Source organism: Cydia strobilella, chromosome 7, assembly GCF_947568885.1.
Source record: "Cydia strobilella chromosome 7, ilCydStro3.1, whole genome shotgun sequence".
Classification (NCBI taxonomy): domain Eukaryota; kingdom Metazoa; phylum Arthropoda; class Insecta; order Lepidoptera; family Tortricidae; genus Cydia; species Cydia strobilella.
Genome location: NC_086047.1, coordinates 8,580,962 through 8,602,428, shown reverse-complemented (window position 1 = coordinate 8,602,428; position 21,467 = coordinate 8,580,962). Strand labels below are relative to the sequence as shown.

Genomic DNA, 21,467 nt, shown 5'->3' with positions numbered 1-21,467 from the left:
CTACGATTTTAATAGTTTCCACGATGACCTACCCTTTTCAAATGGGGCATTCGATCGAAGTTGATTTGCAATAAAATAGCAGTTTTAATATTCTCCGTCCAAACGGTCACATATTTTCTATTGAGTATAAAGTAGCCATTAGGCATACGTGTTCTACATCAATATTGAAAGATATGAATAGGTTTATAGCTGAATGCATGTCACGGGTCAGGAAATAGGAAAATGCACCTAGTGCCGTAAAGAAAGCGGGAGTAACTGGCATGAAAGTAGCGAGCAGCTACCGTTCATTTTGCTCGAGTTAAGGCCCGTTTCAATTTGGCAGCCCAAGAGCACTACAGTACAGAGGCAGGCTAAGGCGAACGGCAACTTGCAAATAGCATTTACCTAACTCACGCCGACCCGCTCCGCCCCTAGCTCTCTAATGCACGGCCACTCGTTGACAACTTTGTGCATAACATAATATAGCTCGTACAACACCGACGCGCCCTCCGATAGCCGATTTGCGAGTTTCAAACTTTTCCGTTCATTGGTGGGAATTGGTTCGTTTATGGCACGATACTACGTGAGCATTGCAGCTCGGCCTCTTACAGGTTCGGCTAATTACCTTAATTAGTGACCTGTCATTAAGAGAGATGGTTCAAATTAGAACGCGCGAAACGGCCTACTTAGCCGTGAACCGAACGAGACGAGCGCTAATTCGTGATAAGGGAGCGCGAGTGAGTTCAATTAAAGGGGGGCAATGTCAGGGACCCCCGGCGACCCGCCGCCCCTCGAGATAACAGCAGTTATCGTTAAGAGACCGGCGCGGCGGCGCCCGTACACAATGCTCGCCGACCTCGCCGTACCGCGGTCCGCTAACAGCCGTCGTCGGTGCTGTCGATGGCAACATTAACGGAAACTTCAGACCAATTCCAATCAATAATATTGTTGCTTTGTCACCGAATTGCTCGATGAGCCTATCTTGTCCTGTTTCCGCTCCTACTGGGATACTTTACTCTAAATTTATGCTCCAAATGTAGCAAATTACTTAAAGTATCACGGTCATTAGCCGCAAGGTTACCAGTTACGACCTTTCCCTAATGAACATTAGTTTCGTAGTAAAGTTAATTTAGACGGAGACATTTTCTGTGTCATTATTCGAAACGGCCCTATCAAGAGACTTTCTGAAAAGAAAATGTTTACGCGAGTTTGTCGGTTACGTTTTTGGCGCGGCACCGCTGCATACAAGAAGTTGGAAGAACTCGAAACGTCGCGATAAGCAGGCGAGCGATCGCGAGTCGGCTCCTAATGGCGGCAAGGATGTACTAACTAAGCTAACGACTGCCAGCGGCTTCTAAAATTAAGGCAAAGTTTGTCATGCTTCCTTCTGTTACTGCTTCTATCGAGCATTATTCCTATACTAAGGTGGTTTTTGGTAGTTTTCTACTTATAGTTGGTCAAGCAAATCTTGTCAGTAGAAAAAGGCGCTAAATTTAAATTTGCTATGTGACGACATTACTTTGCGCCCACATTTTTTTAATTTACCGCCTTTTTCTACTGACAAGTTTTGCTTGACCAAGTATAATTACGTTTAAATTTACGTTGCATAGGTTCGCGCAAATGTAATGAGTGTTGACATGGGAATTACGAGTTAAAACGTTCTTGCTTGCAATAAAATGGATTTTACGACATCTGGGAGTAATAAACGTCTCCATAACAACAGAAGGGCCGAGGAGCCGAAAAGCCAACAAAACAAGCTCGAGTGTAGGTAGGTATGTGACGAGACGGGGGATTGATGTGATAATTAAGGGAAACTGAGAATTTCCCGTGAAGTAATTAAGTCGTTTTGACACAAACGAGCACTAATGGAGTAACGGGCGGTAAGATAGCTGGCGGGGCGGCGCGGCGCGGCGGCTCTAATGGCACTACTAACTAACTAACTGACACCGCAACGACATGCCGTAAGATAACTTGCGCCTCCTCGCGCCATGCTGCCATGCCACGCCAGGACGCGCTACGTCGCGCCTCAGCGCACTCAGCTGTCACCTTTATACCCATTTACTGCTTCATATTTAACTAGCGACCAGCACTAGTGCGCTTATCTCGCCACTATTTATTCAGGCGCCTGGGGACGACGCAGCACCCGCTCTAAGTTCACCTCGACGAAGCTACAGCTTAATCTTTAAGTAGCTTCTACTCTAATCTCGCGTTCGTTTAAGATATATTTTATGTTTCGTTCTTATACATCCGTTGATAAGTGAAAAACGAGAAAATAGAGGCGAATGTAGGAGCTCCTTAGCAGATCCTGCGGTACAGTATTAAGGCGGGAGCAATTTTGTGGCGTGTATTTGCAGACCCCGCGGAAGTGATGGTTAAATAGCGAGTATAGGGACCAAGCACACGTAGCCTAATGGACACAATGGAATATGTATATACGTAGTCACACACACACATGTGGGGAGCTGTTGGTTCTCTCTAATTTCGTTTGCGTTTTGTTGCTCATGCACGTACTCACTGGGCTATGCTTTAGTCGTCGATTTCCAAATTGTTGACGTTTCCATTTTCCAAACTCAATTATTCAATACAGTTCACAGTATTTTAAGGTTAGGAGCTGTGACAAATGGCCCGATTAGAATTCGAATCGGGTCGAGTATTTCTACCGAAAATGTCAACCGAAATTATATTCCATGACTAGGACCAGTGGCAGAAAGTTCGTAAAATCGTATCTTTCCATAATCTAAATAGTATGCCTAGTAAATATACCTACATGTATAATTATTTATTAAATTTTGAGTATTAGGTATAATATATTTTTATTTGTCTGTCTTTCCATATCTCGGGACCATGGGGTCCCGGACCTTTGGGAGGCGTGCGTGGGGCCGAAGCCAACAGCGCAGACAGATTTATATATTTATTTAAGACAAATTAATCTAAAAGCAAGGGATACACGTAATAAAAAAACCATACCAGCAAAAGGACGTATCTTCGCGGCACTTACATCCTCTTAAAAACAATACACTCCTTTTTTGGGCAGTCGTGTAAAAACAGATTTTTTGGGAAAATAGTCATTAACAGGTCAACCAGATCATGTTCAAAACAATTTTCGTGGAAATTATTTTTTAAGTTATAATTTCCTTATTGTTTTAGGTATATATTTTGTATGCCGCGTTAAAAAGTTAGGTGGCGCGCGGCGGGGATATTCTCGACTATCGAAGCGTTTATTTTCAAAAGTAATTCAATTAATTAAAAAACTTTATTAGAAGCCTTAACATAACTTATTTTTGAATTTTTGAAGACTTGTCAAATTACGTGACAAATGTACGGAGTGCATTCCTTCAACATATACCTTTATATTTTTCTCAAAAATGGACGGCAAAGTCGACGTTGCCGGTTAAAAAGTAGGTCGCGAAGTGCGTAGTTTATGGTCAGTCAAAAAATTAAAAAGTAAAAAACATTGCAGTCTCGATTTCGGGACTGCAATGTTGCATACAAATTCCATTATTTGTCGAGTTCCAAACTTTTTAAAAGTTGAAGTGGCCATATCAAATGAAGGCATAGGTCCATTAAACAGCCAAACAGATGATCAGTACTTATTATTACAATGTTGGTACCGCGACTATTTTGGTGTCTCAAATAGGTTGGCGTATTTTCAGCAGAAAAATACACTTCTATTTTCAATTAAAAAAACAAAAAGGCGGCAAAGCAAATCTTTTTACTTTTTTCTGTGAAAATATATACATAATAACGTTGCTTTTGTACAATATTTCTATTATATTTGTGTTTATTGCGCCATTTTTGAGAAAAGCACTATATATGACTCGGCTGGAAGGCTACTTGCTGGCTTCGGACTCAATTAAACGGACTCCCAAGGTCGTCCGTTTAAAACGAATCCTCAGCCACCAAGTACCTACTTCCAAGCCTCGACAATAATGTACTATTATTTTAACTTCTATACTTAGTAGCGGCTTACAAAATTTAATATACCTATGTACAAAATTTCATTAAAATGTCCTATACCTAGTTTGTGAGATAAACGGCAGTAACAAGGGACGGAAGGACATGACGAAAAAATAAGGGTTCCATTTTTGCCATTGTGGCTACGGAACTCTAACAACCAAGACAGAATATTACGAGTATTACCTAACTCTTATTAAAATCGTTACCTTGTATAAAAAAAATTACAAAATTTGATTGAACAAGTGCCTATTCAAAAGCTTTCTTAATATAGAAATATATCCGGCCTTCACCACTGGAGGGCTTCGTCACTTTTTCTTTAATATATGACAACGATTAATTTATAGAAATATATTATTAGAAAATTAATAAACTTTTTTACTTGTATAATAAATCATCATCATCATCATCATCATGTCAGCCGATAGACGTCCACTGCTGGACATAGGCCTCCCCCAAGGTATAATAAATACATTTATTTAATTTTAATTATAACTATAGAGACGAAAAATTAATAGACCGCGGGCTAGGAACAGATTTCCATGACCAATCGCCTCCCGGGCGAAAGCTTGTTTAGTAGTTAACGGCTATGTATGATGAACCCTCGTGAACGTCAGCTGCCGCTCCATTGGTGGGTTGAGGAATGGCAGCAAATAGTCTATCAAAAATTTTTTGTCATCGCCTCCCGCTTGATACTTTGTCAGATGATAGTTTAGATGCTATTGTGAATAAACAAAATCGTCAGCCGATTGTATCGCTGTGGAAAGACCGTCAGCTGGTCACATGAACATGTAAAAAAGAAAATTATTTTCAGTCATTGGCGTCCTCGCCTCCCGTTTGATACTTTGTCAGATGATAGTTTAGATGCTATTGTTAACAAAACAAATCGTCAGCCGGTTGTATCGCGGTGGAAAGACCGTGTTACGCGTTTCGGTGGCTGCCATTCCTCAACCCACCAACGGAGCGGCAGTTGACGTTCACGAGGGTTCATCATACATAGCCGTTAACCGCTATACGAGTTTTCGAAAGGGAGGCGATGACTGTCGAAATTTGCGCCTGGCTCGCGGTCTATAAGCATCGTGGAAAATTCTAGAGTAAACGGCAGAGATGCAAGTATTCGTAATTTTGTAGTCTCAAACAGAATACAATATTATATTAACTCTTCATTCATCGCTACTGTTTGTTAAAAAACCGGCCAAGAGCGAGTCGTACTCGCGCACGAAGGGTTCCGTACCATTACGCAAAATAAAATAAAAACGGCAAAAAAACACGTTTGTTGTACGGGTTGTACTTAAACTACCACTAATATATTATGGAAATTGAATTTCTGAAATAAATAATTATTTTATTTTATTTTAAATATTTATTTTATTCTGTTTTTAGTATTTGTTGTTATAGCGGCAACAGAAATACATCATCTGTGAAATTTCAACTGTCTAGCTATCACGGTTCATGAGATGCAGCCTGGTGACAGACAGACGGACAGACAGACAGACAAACAGATTGACGGACAGTCGGACAGACGGACAGTGGACTCTTAGTAATAGGGTCCCGTTTTTACATTTGGGTACGGAACCCTAAAAATAACTTAAAAGGTTGTAACACACTTCAAAATATAAAGCATTATATACTCGTAATATGCAAAGCATTATATTAAATTCCTGAATCTGAAAATGGTAAATTTAATTAATTCGTATTAAGTAACTCAATTGCAATGTCGTATTTGTTTGATATTCCTGGTATAGATGCACCATATCTCGTATATCTCCTAAAAAGATAAATAGGACACGATTTATTCCCATGTCGTTGCACATTTAATTAACAAGTCCGCGCTTGACTAACACAATAAACCCGAGAGTAAATAGATTTTTACCTAATTCGAGCAAAAAATCCACACGTGCAGGAGCGAGCGCCCGCGACAGTCGGGGTAAGGAGCTATTAGTATTGAAGTAAATATGGGTGGATTTCACCCTCGCTACTTTTTAGGGTTCCGTACCTCAAAAGGAAAAAAACGGAAACCTTATAAGATCACTCGTGCGTCCGTCTGTCCGTCCGTCTGTCACAGCCTCTTTACTCCGAAACTACTAGACTAGACCAATTAAGTTGAAAGGCACACATTAATCATATTATGTAAGTCTATATGACGGACATGTAACATCTACAGATAAATTTGAAATATAGGGGCCACTTTTCGGGAGTAAATAAGAAAATTAAAATACAACTATATCGTGTCATATATGAAATGAAAGGGCTTATTGTGAGAATCTGATTTTTTTATAATTTTAAGATAAACAGTTTAGAAGTGATTCAAGAAAATATGCAAAAAATGACTCCCCCCCTCCCGTTTATATCCGAAACTACTGGATCTAAAATTTTGAAAAAAATACACAAAATAGCAATTAAGTTGAAGATTGGTAATTTGGTAAGTTTGTGACCCAAAGACGAACATGTAACGTAAACAAATGAATTTTAAACATGGGGGCCACTTTTGGGGGGTGAATGTGAAAATTAAAAAAATAAGTTTTTCAAACTATATCGTGTTACATATCAAATGAAAGAGCCCATTGTGAGAATCTCAAATATATTTTTTTATAAATTTAGGATAAACAATTTAGAAGTTGTTCAAGAAAATAGGCAAAAAATTACCATTCCGCCCTTTATCTCCGAAACTACTGGGTCTAAAATTTTGAAAAAAATACACAAAATAGATCTTTACCTATAGATTACAGGAAAACCTATTAGAAATGTACAATCAAGCGTGAGTCGGGCTTAATTACCTAGTTTTTAATCCAACCCCTACGGGTTTTTTTAAAGACATTTCACTCACGTTTCACATAAACAAATACACTGTTAAAAATGGTGTAATGTACGGAACCCTTGGAACGCGAGTCCGACTCGCACTTGGCCGTTTTTTACCTAAAGATGTCAGGAAAATCTATTAGGAATATACAGTCAAACGGGAGTCGGACTTAAGAACAAAAATGCGGTGAGGCTGTTTTAGGGACGCAGCCGCAATGGTTTACGTGAAACGTGGTGTTGTTATTGTGTGATGTACGGAACCCTTAAAACGGAAGTCCGACTCGCGCTTGGCCGGTTTTTCTTTTTCCGAGCGTTGTACGTCAAGTCTTCCGCACATTAACTGTCAACGAGCAGAACCGATAGCCTCGGGCGAGAACGAGGAAATAAAACACACGGAGGCGACAAACATCCTCACATACTAGTCGCCGGCAAAGCGTGCCTGACAAATATTAGGGAAAAGACTTCATTGGCGATTCTTTCTTCTTTCATTCTTTTGATTCTTTAATACACTTAACTCTGTTTTAACTCATTACTTTTCCTACTCATTAGAATACTTTTTCCTAATACCTACTTACACGAATATAAAAATGTAATATTATCGCTGTTACTAATAGCACTAAATTTTAAATTGTGTTAAGCGTATGCTAGATATTTTTAATATTCAGTAATTAATTGTTTTTAATCATTTTATACACATTCATTATGCATAAACTGTGATGCAGCATCACGGCATGACTTCGTATGGTCATAGGAATGCGTTAACTCAAGTCATGAATGTGAGATGCGATGGCTCGAGATACCAAGACTATTTGACCCAAATATTTTCTTAAGTTTACAAAGTCTCAGGAAACGTACGAGTATGTATGTTGATGAACCGGTGTCATCGCATGTGTAGTTAGTTTACTGTTACTTTCCGTGTTCCGGTAACCTGATTTGTGTTGAGGTAATCATGTCATTTCTTCCTCACATGTGATAAACATGATAAATATCATACTACTACAGAACACAGATTCCTTCTATGGTTTAACACTCAAACGACGGCAAAAGCTACAACAAATAAGTAAACAACTGTTTATGAATTTTATGACAAAGTATCTACAGGACACATGGGAATATTGAGGGCACATGCCTACTACCCTCGCTGTGACAAGCCAGAGGGCACCAAACTTTTTCCGAGTCCTCAAACTTCTGTATAGATATGTACTAGACAACAATAGCAGATCGTCGGAAAAAACGGACTCAATATTCAATAAAAAGGTACTGAAGAATAAATATAAGAATGTTTATGCGAAACCCTAAAGCGACATACAGGCCCATTCGATCGTGCACTGACATCAAACCGATATTAGAATGATATTGGAATCATATCAGTTAGCTGTCATTCGAGCGTTCATTTCGCTCAGACTTGTTCGCACAAGTAGGTATTAGTGCGAGCGAGACGCCTGCGCGAATGACAGGTAAACTGATATGATTCGAATATCATTCTAATAACGGTCAGTGCACGTTCAATTCGGCCTGATAGTAAAAAAAAAATATTTTTAACATAGTTTCAACAGTATAAGTACAGCCAGCTGCAGAGATAACTAAATAGAAATTTGTTTGCAAAGTGGGTCAACTACCTCTGCAGCTGACTGTACCTACTTGTGCCTAGGCCTGACCGAGTTATTAGAAAGATTTTGTAAAATTTATCGCCTATCTGCGAGACATGCTCAGGAGATGCTGGATATGTAAATGTCCGCCAAAGCAATGAATGATTAGTGATGTAGTAGTTAAAAATTCGATTAAATTCGATGAATGATTAGTTGATTACATTAGGCCGTTAGGTTACAGGACACCTAGTATTTGTATGTTTTCAGCAGCTAAATAGGCATTGGACGACTACACAAAATTTTATATGACTTACCGAATGCGGTTGGCGACAAGTAGCTCGGCGATGTCGCGTCCGAGTCGGGAGTAAGCCGACTCCACGATGACCAGCACTTTGGCGTCGATGCGCAAACGGGCGTCTGAACGGTGGTCCCGCGCTGCTTGCTGCTGCGATGCCAGCAGCGAGCACTGGGAGAGCGGCCGCGGTATGCGGTCACGCCAGACTAGGCTGTTAAAAACATTTATTTAGTAGTCACACTTTGTCAACGCATCTTATTTTTTTCTTACAAGGGCGTTTTCATAGTTTACGTAAGCGTAAGATCACAAAGATGCGAACTTTTTTACTTTCTATGAAATTATGACGCTTGAAATGATACTTCTACACTATGGCATCAAACACAGTGCAGAGTTACCTTAAACGGGCTCCATTTGCTGTAGGTACAAATAAACGTTCCAAAAAAGAATTTTTGTAAAAATTAAACACTGAAACAAACCAAACCTGTTTTTTTTTACTTTAGATTCTTACATACGTAGCCTCATAAAGTAAATATCAGTCTTTGATGTCAACATCATAATAATTAAGAACCCGATTTACTTACATTATAATAATTTAGGATTTCAATTATTTTACAATTTATAGCGTGATTTGTTTGATATAATATCATTAAACGTCAACGTCGTCGTTGGCGGTTTTCCGAATTTAGACATCCATTAACGGTACCTTACCATATACGGTTTCTTACCGTAAACTTGCTTAACAATTCCCACCATGCCAAACATTATTGGCCTGAAAAATAGCCGTCTAACTGTATAATAGTCGCCTTAATACCGGTATACCTATTAACCCTTTATATTGGCAATTTTTTTCGCTTTCAAGGGTTAAATATTATAATCTATGATATTATTAACCCTGCGTAATACACCAGATCGACATACACATTGCGACTGCACCCGGCTTTGCATGAATGCGCTTTCAATGAGAGGGCATAGCGAAATTGATCAGGCGTCAATACAGTTAATAAGGCTATTGCAACCCGACTGCATATTAAACTTTAAATATGTCAGCAAAATTATGCGTGAAATTAGTAGAGCAAAAGTTTAAACAAGCTTGGTCACTGAATTTAAAATGAGGACGTTTGATGTGTTTATTTGACTTTGAGAGTAGAACTAGAAACCCGTCGGCAATTGACTGCAACTACAAATTAGGGGACTTGTGAAAGAAAATAGTTATTTACGAGGTACAATTGAAGGGGATACCGGCATAGTCCCAACTCTAGAGTCCTGACTCGTAAATAAAGTGTTTAACTTGTGAAACTCGACTTTTATTGAAAAAAAGTCTAACAAATTACCCATCAAATAGTTTCACTTTTTAAATTTGCAAGAAAATTAATCAAAGACTGCCAAAGCTATGTTTCAAGTTTGAGCCACATCAAAGCGCCATTAAGGTTTATCTGAATAGCGTAAAATAAATAAAGGCGGAATTTGTGGAAATATTTATCCTGAGAGGCAGTGCGGCGTGGCGGAGGCCTGCCGTGGCCGAGACTTGCGGCCTCTTTGCTTTAATGAAAGGCTCGTCTGAATCAACCGGGAGGAAACTTTAACGACGACCTGAAAAGAAACATAAAGCAGGGTCTGCTCTGATTAACTAGCTCACACAATGAAGCTAATTACGTTTTTCTCTTCGAGCCTTTGCGTATCTATATTAAAGTTATTAGTAATAAAGTCTGGAATAAATAATAATAATAATCTCAATCGATAAAGAATGATAAAGAATATTTAAGAACAATTGGGAGATTTGGAAGTGTAAAACTGTAGAACACGCAAGTCTACTTACGAACATGAAGAGTTTAAACAAGCGAGATAGCAGCACAGAATAAGTAATATTATATTATTTAATATTGTTTTCGGTTACCGCGATAGTCACTCATGAAGTAAAACTATGAAAACGGATTATATCGCGTATATTGAATTTATAATACATCCCGACGTTTCGAACTCTTTACAGCGTTCGTGGTCAACGGGTGACTGACGAAAGGCTACAAAGTGCAAAAATACCCACATACAAAAATAATGAATCAACATAAACTATAAACTTTAGGGCTGGTTGTACATTCAAAATCGGTAGTATAAATTCAATATACGCGATATAATCCGTTTTCACAGTTTTATTTCATAAGTAATAGTATTATCATACAGAACGGCCTCGCACCGCCCCGCCCCGATCAAAAATACCTCGCCCCGCGAGAGCAGATTAACGACCTTTTGCCGACCACTCAGTACTGTTTTTAAGCAACTTACACAATGACGCATGCCGCGTGTACAGACGTGCCGTTCACACAGAAACGCAAGTGATTTTTGATGTACGAGTATAGCGTGTCCGCCCTGTGATAGCAGTTAGGCGTAGGGTTGGTGATAAACAATACGCCTTTAAATCAACGAGTTCTCACTGCGGCTTAGCGAAGCTGCTTCCATTAATTAGTCAGAACACAAGTTTTGCTATAAATTCTACAGACTCGGCAAAACTCGCCGCCCCTACCCCTCATCTCGGAGAGCAATTTTAAGCCGATAAAATAAAATTTCTTCCTACCATCTTAATTACATAAAATCACGCTATAAATTACTTGGTAATATTCGGCTCGTCGTCCTAATAGCTGTGAAAAGCTGCCAAACAAAGGGCGACAAGGACGCCTGGCACAAAGTTGAACGCCTTTAATTCTTCCCCGGAGCAATTTCCTGTATTAACTGCCAATTTTATGCATAACAATCGTTATCGTTCTGAAAACAACAAAAGTACTTTGAACCGAACGGCAGTAAAGCGTTTGTTTCAAAAGACTGGTTTCACACGTCCGTACCTTGTTACCCGCCAGGCGGAATAGACTCGTAAAATGGGAGTTTTCTGTACGTTTTCATCGTGAGTTCCGGCTAACATAATAGGATATAAGAAATAAAGAGAAGAAACTTTACGAAAACGAGAACATTTTACCACATCTGACATGCACGTGGCTGCGAAGTTCAGCGAAGGTTGAAAACATCAAGAAAAGGTATACAATCTCGCAACAAATAACGTTGTATTTCGTTTGATCTTAAAGTATATTTTCCTTCGGTTATCAGGATCATGTGTTTTCATGGATGCTCATAGAGCGATAAGTGCAGCGTCGAAACGAGTCGGGTGCCGGTTGCATGTCGGAATTCAGCAGGTGTTAGCAACGATAGCGGGGGAATGTTATTTATCGCGTCTTGGGTTGGGGACTTTCCATTTCAATACCGTGAACATGTGAAAGTTATTATTCATTAACGGCAGCGTGAATAACGTGATTGTTCGCGAACGCGTCTTACGTAGGTACTATCGCGTGTTGCTGATACGTATCACATTCAATAGGTTTTTAATGAATGTATTATTACAAGCTATTATTTGTAAACTGAAGTAGATGTCATATATTAAAGAAAAAGTGACGAAGCCCTCCAGTGGTGAAGACCGGATTCGAACCGGCGTCTTTAGCAATCCGGGCTAACGCCTTGAACCCCTAGGCCACCCCGCCACGGCGAAACCGGTCCCAATTTCTCGTCTTTGAGCAACTCTAAGGGCGAGCAGTACGCGCTTGCACCTCTTATACGAATTCCTTACGAATTACGATATAGCGAGAGATATTGGTGCTGCCATCTTTAGAAACAAATCAAATTATTTTATTAAATATTTTTGATTTGTGTTTTTATAAGTAGGTAGTCACACTATTATATATAAATTTCAAACTGAAGTAGTTGTCATATATTAAAGAAAAAGTAACGAAGCCCTCCAGTAGTGAAGGCCGGAATCAAACTAAAGCAGCAATAATTGAAATAAAGCAGCGCACATTTAGGGCCCCTTGACATTTTCTATAGCTAAATTCTTCAATGCGAAAGTAACTAGACCGTCTGTTACTTACCTCTTCAGGCTTTACCGAAGAACCGATTTAGATGACATTTGGTATGGATATAGTTTGTCTCGGAGAAGGACAGGGTAGTTTTAATTCCGTAAATCATCCCTTAAGGGGATGTAAAGGAAGCTTTTGCTATGGAAGTGTTATACAGAAATACTAATTCCACGCAGACGAAGTCGCGGACAGAAACACAAATACTAATTCTACGAAGTCGCGGACAAAGTACTAAGTACATCCAATAAAAACCTCATCTCAAAGACTAATTTTGTTCCATAATATTTTACATACTCGAGCAATTCTGTATACGACATGAGCACTAATTACAAAATAAATCTTTTGACAGAAAATAAAACGAGGGAGTGTAGTCGGAAATCACACAGGGGTACCTTATCCGCCTCCGCCGCTACTCCCCATATCGACGATGTGAGGGCACCGGGCGTTGTCGCGGGCGTGTTAATACATTACTACTAACGAGCTACCGCACTACGACCAGAAACAAGATCCTAAATCGAATATTCCCGCCGATCTTTGCATAAATATTTCAACTTGAATGTGTTTTTAACTTTACTTATGTGCAGATTACTGTATATTTATTAACAGAACGGTACAAATAAACGCTAATCCCTCGGTAGACGAAGCGTACTGACCGGTATAATTCCACATTGATTCGATAAAGCCACGAAAGTAAATTGATTTCTGTGCGAATGACGCATAATTTAAACTAGAGTAATTAATTATGTTTGGGCGGCTTTCCCGTCATTATTCAAGAGGCTTTCGTATTTTATATTAACCGCTGGACGGGACGAAACGCATATTTCGTATTTTTTCATGTTTTTAAATTAGTGTAAGTTCGAAATTACATTACAAACATAGTTCATTGAAATATTACCTACTATCAACCTTTATTCTTTTGTTCATAAAGAAGTTTTGAGTGAAAAATTCCGCTTCTGTAGCAAAATGGCCACGTCTTCGAATTGCCTGTAAATTTAATGACCTACAACGTGCTGTAACCGAATTTCACTATCGATCCGATCAAATCTCTATCACGTTTTGCTCTTCGCAGCGATCAAATATGAATACGGATTCAGGCATCGTTGGCACTTAGACCTTGAGCATGCCGAAACAAGATTAGTTTTTTGATACATTACTTCCCTAGACTTAAAGAAGAATACGTCCCTAAACTTTAATAAAGCCATATACCTAAGTTATCCAGTGTTGCAAAAACTCAATCGATAAAGACTGTCCCCGTTTTTATATAAAATTGGCCATCTTTTCCTATTACAGTTAGATTATAGTAGTAATACTCAACTTTTTTTAAATATGTAACTATTTATGGGGTCAAGAATATATGAATCCGGATTCCGGAATATAGGAATGCCCTATGGGCACTGTTCAATACCTAACTAAATCGGAATTGAACGGTTCAACCCACAAGATAAGTCTACGGTACAACGCGTCGAAACTTGATTGTATCCCGAAAATGTGTCAGTTGTCATTGCGAAAAACGGGTGGAATTTGACAGTGTACAAACACAGTGGACTGCGTTGCAATTAGGGATTGCAAACCGGACTGATTTTCAATCCGGCCGGATTTTGGGCATAATCCGGCCGGAGGATCCGGTTTGATATCAGGGAATTGAAGTTAATTGAATCGCGTAATATAGGTAATTAAAGGATATATTTTCAAGTTTATTACTAAACCATTAATTTGAAATTAAAATTAAAGATCATCATATATACATACACATATTTATGAGCCCCAATCTATTCGGCGGAGTACCGCCGATTAAATTTAATCCTGACTCTATATGTAGTTTTGAACTTCTGTCACCAGGACATAACATTAGCCTTCTCTCTCACATAAAGCACAAATACCTTTCACGGCAATTGCCAGTGCCACCAACCGCCAACATATTTCCTCTTCTATTCTCAATCATCGTTATATTAAATATCTTCTTTTCCTACTAAATCTACAACCTTTTCATTTGTTCTTTGTTCAGTTCAACTAATACCTTCCATCCGTCGCCTTTACCTTTTCTAAAACGCATAACTGCTGTGTTTAGTAGCATATTTGTTTTCCCGGATCCGGTCCGAATTCGGTGATTTTTAACGGATCCGGTAGCTTGTAAAAAGTGCCGGATCCGCCGGACAGGCTTGCAATGCAGTGTGATTGGAGGGTCACATCAGAACGCAACCTCGCGCGGCGACCGAATCAGCAATATTTGGAATGTTTGGCGCGGTAGACCGCTAGCGGTGTCAACATTGGGTTGTTTAAACAAAAAAACCGGCCAAGTGCGAGTCGGACTCGCGCACCGAGGGTTCCGTACTTTATAGTATTTATTGTTATAGCGGCAACAGAAATACATCATCTGTGAAAATTTCAACTGTCTATTAGCTATCACGGTTCATGAGATACAGCCTGGTGACAGACAGACAGACGGACAGCGGAGTCTTAGTAATAGGGTCCTGTTTTTACCCTTTGGGTACGGAACCCTAAAAATCTCCCTGTCCAAATGTTTTAGCAAATTGTAGTTTTATTTTAAGTTAATATAAATGAAAATTACCTTGTCAATGGAGCCGTCACATAATAAGTATAGAAGAATATTGTGAGGACGGAAAGCAGCATGACGCCGGCGACGCATTTCCTCACGTTGACGTGGCTGGCCAACCAAAAGCAACAACGCGGCGCCGAGCTCTTGTGCGCGTGAGCGTATTCGCCGCACTCCAGCAACGGCGCGCGCGCTCCTCTACTCTCACCACCCATGCTTAAACCTACACACACTATATGTACACAGAACAGTAACACTTAGGCCTCTACCACACTGCAAAAATGTCCTCAACTATCTATCTTGGAACCCGAACGGCTGGGTTTGTCCTTGGTGGTGACGCTTTTTGTCGCCACTTTCCGTGTTTCCACATTTCATAGCGTTGTGACAGTGAAGCAGAGCGCGGTTGCGCGGGTAACCGGAGTGTGCGTGCGCCGCGATAAACGGCCATGTCGTGGTGACCAGCGCAGTCTCCGTTTTAAAATGGCCGCCGGCGCATTATGGCGGGTTGTGCTCATCACGGCGACGGCGTGCTCCACTGGGCGAGCTACGGCATCCGTCCTGGCGATCGGCCGGCGCTATTGAACGCGCTCATTTGTTTTGCCTGTAACAACAAAAACTTAATGTTAGGTAAGTTACAACAAGGAACTCTAATCTTCATAATATGTAGAATGATGTATGTACATATGTGATGTGTGTATAAATGTGTATGTGTATACACTAGTTGACATTTATTTCTATTTGGAGTTTTGACGTCAAATCTGTAGATTAGATTAGATGATTTATTTCATGAAAGACAATTTACATAATAAGTTTGCATTAATGTAAAAAATATAAGAATTTCTATCATGATCGTCAAAATAAAAATAAAAATGAAAATAATAACAATACTGATGAATGTATAAACGCAATAGCGTCATGAGGGGCAAATCAATTTGATTACCTATTACTTAATTATATTTCGATTTAGTGAAACGATGAAAACTATTAAACCATAGATAACTCCTGAATTGTTACGATGCATTAGGAACCGTGACAGAATGCATAAAAAACTGGCAAAAACTCCAAATGACACAATACTTAAAACAACATACCAACGTTATCGAAATTTTTGTAATAATCTGTTGAAAAAGCTAAAACGACAACATGACAAAACAGAAATAATAAAAGCAGGACACGATAAAAAGAAATTATGGAAAGTCATCAAAAACGTAACAAGTATGAGTAATACGAAGTCTCAAGCGCTTAAAGCTGACGCTATAGACGCTCGGCAGACAGTCAATACAGCAAACAGTTTCTTTGCGAATATAGGTAAAACGCTCGCAGAAAAGACAAATTGTTATTCTCAATTGCCTACCTTTCAGAATGAGACCCCTTACCGTGCGATAAATTCTAACTCTTTTGTTTTAACTGATACGGATGAAGCTGAAATTGACAGCATTATAATGACTCTCAGAAATGACTGGTATTGACAAAATCCCCTGTTCTTTTTATAAAACAACATAAAACAATCTTGACCCCTCCTTTGACCCACCTCTTCAACTTATGCATTTCTGCAGGCGTTTTTCCCAAAATTCTAAAAATAGCTCTCATTAAACCAATCCACAAAGGTGGCGATAAGAGTTGTATTAATAACTATCGTCCAATCGCTATCTTGCCATCTTTATCAAAAATATTAGAACGTGTAATATCAAAACGATTTGTTAAATTCTTAGACAAGTATAAACTCCTTGCATCATCACAATATGGTTTTAGATCAGGGCTATCAACAAACGACGCAGTTCAAGATCTTACAGACTATGTTATTAGACAGCTTGACTCCCAAAAAAAGTGTTTAGCCATATTCCTGGACCTGCTTTCTAAAGCTTTGCTAAAGCTTTCGATACTGTTACAATTCCAACACTTATTGACAAGCTAGAGTACATAGGAATAAGAGGTCACCCTCTAAGAATTTTTAAAGATTACCTTTCTGATCGAAAACAAAGAGTATCGATTGAAAACCATGTAAGTGACGAACTCCCCATTGAGTATGGCGTCCCACAGGGAAGTATCCTGGCTCGATCGCTTTTTCTGACGTACATAAATGACCTATGTACCCTCCCTATCCCTAATGGTCGAGTTATATCCTACGCAGACGATACAGCCCTACTGTTTACTGGCGATACTTGGAATGAAGTGTTCAAAAACGCGCAAGTAGGTTTTAACCTAGTCACCCGCTGGCTCAAAACAAACGCACTTACATTAAATACCGATAAAACAAAATATATCACGTTCTCCTCAAACATATCCACCCAACCGCACGATAACTTACACACTTTATTAGCACATAACTGTCCAAATCCTGACACATCGTGTGTCAACCTCTGTCCTAATAATTGCCCAAAACTCAGTACCACTAACAATATCAAGTACCTAGGTGTTATCATCGATCAGCATCTTAACTTTAAAGCACACATTGAATCTCTGACAGCTAGAGTTAGAAAGTTAATTTATGTTTTTAAAAACCTAAGACATGCGGCAAATCGGACTCTTATTAAATCCGTTTATCTTGCACTTTGTCAATCACTGCTAGTATACTGTATCACGTCCTGGGGAGGAGCTAACAAGACAACGATCATCGACTTAGAAAGAGCTCAGAGGGCAGTTCTCAAAGTTAGCACTTTCCGGCCCTTACGTTATCCCACGGCCCAATTGTTGACCGAGTGTAAAGTTCTCAGCGTTCGACAGCTATTCGTCTTGAACACAGTAGTAAAACAACATTTACTCATACCCTATAACCCCCAGCCAGATCTTATCTGGCAAGCGACGTGCAGACATCGTTTGCACCAAAGATTCATTCCGCTCCGCAAGCACACGTAAGTTTTTCTGTTTCCTCGGCTCTTTCCTTTACAATAAATTCAATCTGATATTGAATATTTACCCAATGCCCAGTAAAGTCTGCATAAGAGCTGTACAAACATTGCTCATCGGCAAGACGTACGAGGACACAGAAATGCTACTAGAAGTAGTTACATAGAAGTTAAGTAAAGTAGGAGAGATCTATATTACACTGTACAAATTAATTATTTATTTATGTCACCAATTAACTTTCTAGACAGTCGAAGATTAGTCATAGTCACTTAGTTTATTGTTATTATAAATAACCATTTTGTCTGGTAAGCATTTACCCACTGATACATTGACCTACAAAAGTGCATACCTAAGATACACGTAAATGTTTACTTAGTTTAGGTATTGTTATCAAATTTCCATGAGCGACAGAAAATACAAATTCGCTCGGTATTAAAGTTTTTAACTTGACCTGTACCTATTTTGAGTTGAATCTATGAATGTACTAGTATTTAAGTATAAATTGTATATTTACCACTGTATAAAACCAATTAGCATAAGTTTTAAATGAATAAATATTATCTTATCTCTTATCTTATTCAATAACATAAACACATTATATGGGGCATTTTCTATGAAAAGGGACTGTTTGGGAGATTAGCGATTCAGGTCTCAGGAGCAGCAGGCGGGGCTCTTCAATGACGGCTTCTTATTTTGATTTACAGAATTGTTTTTATTGTATTTTAAATTATTAAATGCAAATTTACAGACTTTGAAAATGTATGGCGATTTTTATATAAAATGCAAATAATCGCGTGAGCGGCCTGTGTGTCGTGCCGTGTAGATGGTAAAGTGTGGGGCTATCGCCGCGCTCCCGCGCGGCCGTGGTTGGAACTCCGCCTCTTCTTGGGAAGCCCGCTAGGTGGCGTTAGGCTCGCGAACATGCCCCCGGCCTTGAAAGCACCCGCTTTCAAAGTGATTGTGGTGATGTGGATGGGGCTGGCGCAGCTTCACTCTCTGGCGGCATCAAGAGAGGGCAAAGCTTGGTAAAAGCCCTGCGTATGACCCCACTCGCTGTTTTTACGTCAGCGACGCGGGAAACTCTGTCGTGGCCTGTGAACAGAGCTACCACCCGTCCCAAACGCCATTTGAGGGGTGGTAGATTATCTTCTTTGACCAGAACTAAGGAGTTGTGAACGATATCCTGGCCGTGCGTCTGCCATTTCGTTCTGGTCTGCAGCTCAGAAATGTATTGTTTCGACCATCGCTGCCAAAAGTGTTGTCGCATTTTCTCCAGCATCTCGTAGCGTGGGAGCCGGCCCGTCTCTGCCGTCAAGTCCTTGCAGGGCGGCGCTGTCAGCGGTCGGCCAATAAGGAAATGAGCTGGGGTTAATGCGGAAAGGTCGTTTGGGTCTGCGGAAAGAGGATGCATGGGTCTGGAATTCAGTAGGGCCTCGGACTGAGCCAAAATCGTGCTAAATTCCTCAAAAGTTAAATTTGCGTTGCCAATAACACGCTTCAGGTGATATTTGCAAGACTGTACAGCTCTCTCACACAAACCTGACATATGTGGAGCATAAGGGGGGTTAAAATGCAAATTAATGTTATCATTAGCGGCACACTCAATAATATTATCCGCGTTGCCTTGTAGGAACGATGAAAGTTCTTTCATTGCCCCTACAAAACACCGGCCATTGTCCGAATATATGACGTTAGGCTTACCACGGCGCGAAATAAAGCGTTTAAGTGCGAGTAGGTATCCTTCGGTACTAAGACTTGTGACCAAATCAAGATAAACCGCGCGCGTCGTGAAGCATACTATCAGACAGATGTAAGCCTTTTGAGGCTTCGCTCCCCTACCCCTACGGTTAAGTACATATACTGGCCCCGCGTAGTCTACCCCGCAGCTCATAAAGGCGAACCCGGGTTCCAAACGTAGTGAAGGTAAGTTACCCATAATAGGCGCGAACGTCTTCGCCTTCATGCGAATGCAGGTAACACAGGTGCGTACCACTCGCTTTGCTAAATTAGTGCCTCCGAGAGGCCACCAGCAGTCTTTGATAGTAGCAAGCAGGAGACTAGGAGGCGCATGCAGTAATCGTATGTGCTCACTTTGAAACAATAGCTGTGTGAAACGATGTTTCGAACAAAGCAAAATCGGATGTTTTTTGTCGTATGAAAAACTAGTCGCATTACTAATACGACCACCGACCCTTATTAGTTTATCTGTGTCTAAAAAGACATTTAATTTATTAATCCCGCGCGTGTGTTTAACAGGTAAGTTATTTATCATCTTATCATACTCAACAGGAAAAGATTTCATTTGCGAAAGACGCGCCAGATGTTGCATCGATGCATTCAATTCCTCAACAGTCAGCGGGCCAGTTTTACGATTTATTTTGTTTGTAATGCGTGTGTTGTTTATAAATCGTAAAACATAAGCACCCGCGCGCCGTAAGCGGTTAAAAGACGAAAACCTGTCGAATTCGAATACATCGGTGTTAATTTGGCTTGTCATACTAATTGTATTTGTTTTTATTTCAGGTAAATCGTCCGGTATTATTTGCGAAGTGCGAGATAAAGTACTAGGTAACCAGTCGGATTCCATTTCATGCAAAAAGGGCGGTCCATTGAACCAGAACGAATTATCAATAAGCGCGTCGAGTTCAAGGCCGCGGCTAACTAAATCAGCTGCGTTATTTTTGCTACTTACATGTAACCACTGCGCGCTCCCGGTTAACTCGTTTATCTCCGACACTCTGTTTTGAACAAAAGTTTTAAGCGTGTGGGGTGACATTCGGACCCACCCAAGAACAATCGTGCTATCACACCAAAAATACACAGAATCGAACTTCACTTTAAGCGATTTAATTACTTTCGAGTACAGCCTAGCAGCTAACAGCGCGCCTAATAATTCAAGTTTCGCGATACTGACGGATTTCAAGGGAGCGACCTTACTCTTCGAACACAACAGATGCACTGTTATGACCTCATTATTATTTCCCGAAAGCGTACGTACATATGCACAGGCTCCATAGGCCGCTTGACTAGCATCACAAAAAAAGTGCAGCTGTGTGCAATGCGCAGACGCATTCATTACATAACGAGGAATGCGGAGGCTATGTATGTGTTGTGTATGTATGAGTATGTATCTACGCCAGGCTGATGCGACATCCTCAGGCACTTCCGAGTCCCAATCTAAGCGGCAAAGCCATAGTTTTTGGAGTAAAATTTTGGCAATAATTACGGCCGGCGAAAGTAGCCCTAGAGGGTCATACATTTGTGAAATTACAGATAATATTTTGCGTTTTGTTATCGGTTCGTTATTATTATCCATTTGTATTTTTGCCGTGTAATAAAATTCGTCAGTGTTGTTAGTCCATCCTAAGCCGAGTGTTTTACTTTGACAGTTGTCGCCTAAACATAATTCGCGTGACGTAATTTTTGACGAGGAAAATTCCGAAACGTCAAAGTTAAACACCCATTTTCGGAGTGGGAAACAACCTGACTGCAGTACGTCGGTGACCTTTTCACAGATATCAATTAAAGCGTGTTTATCATCATTTCCTGTAATTAGG

At 40.0% G+C, this 21,467-nt stretch overlaps 1 protein-coding gene across 1 annotated transcript in view; it reads right to left on the bottom strand.

The window, feature by feature from the left end:
- Positions 1-21,467, bottom strand: part of LOC134743153 (bifunctional heparan sulfate N-deacetylase/N-sulfotransferase) — a 105,044-nt gene that overhangs the window by 51,431 nt on the left and 32,146 nt on the right. The window contains exons 2-3 of the mRNA XM_063676497.1: positions 15,079-15,664; positions 8,636-8,827 (exon numbers count right to left, since the gene is read on the bottom strand). Coding sequence (XP_063532567.1) covers positions 8,636-8,827; positions 15,079-15,278 — 392 coding nt within the window. The 5' untranslated portion in view covers positions 15,279-15,664. The remainder of the gene's footprint in view (positions 1-8,635; positions 8,828-15,078; positions 15,665-21,467) is intronic.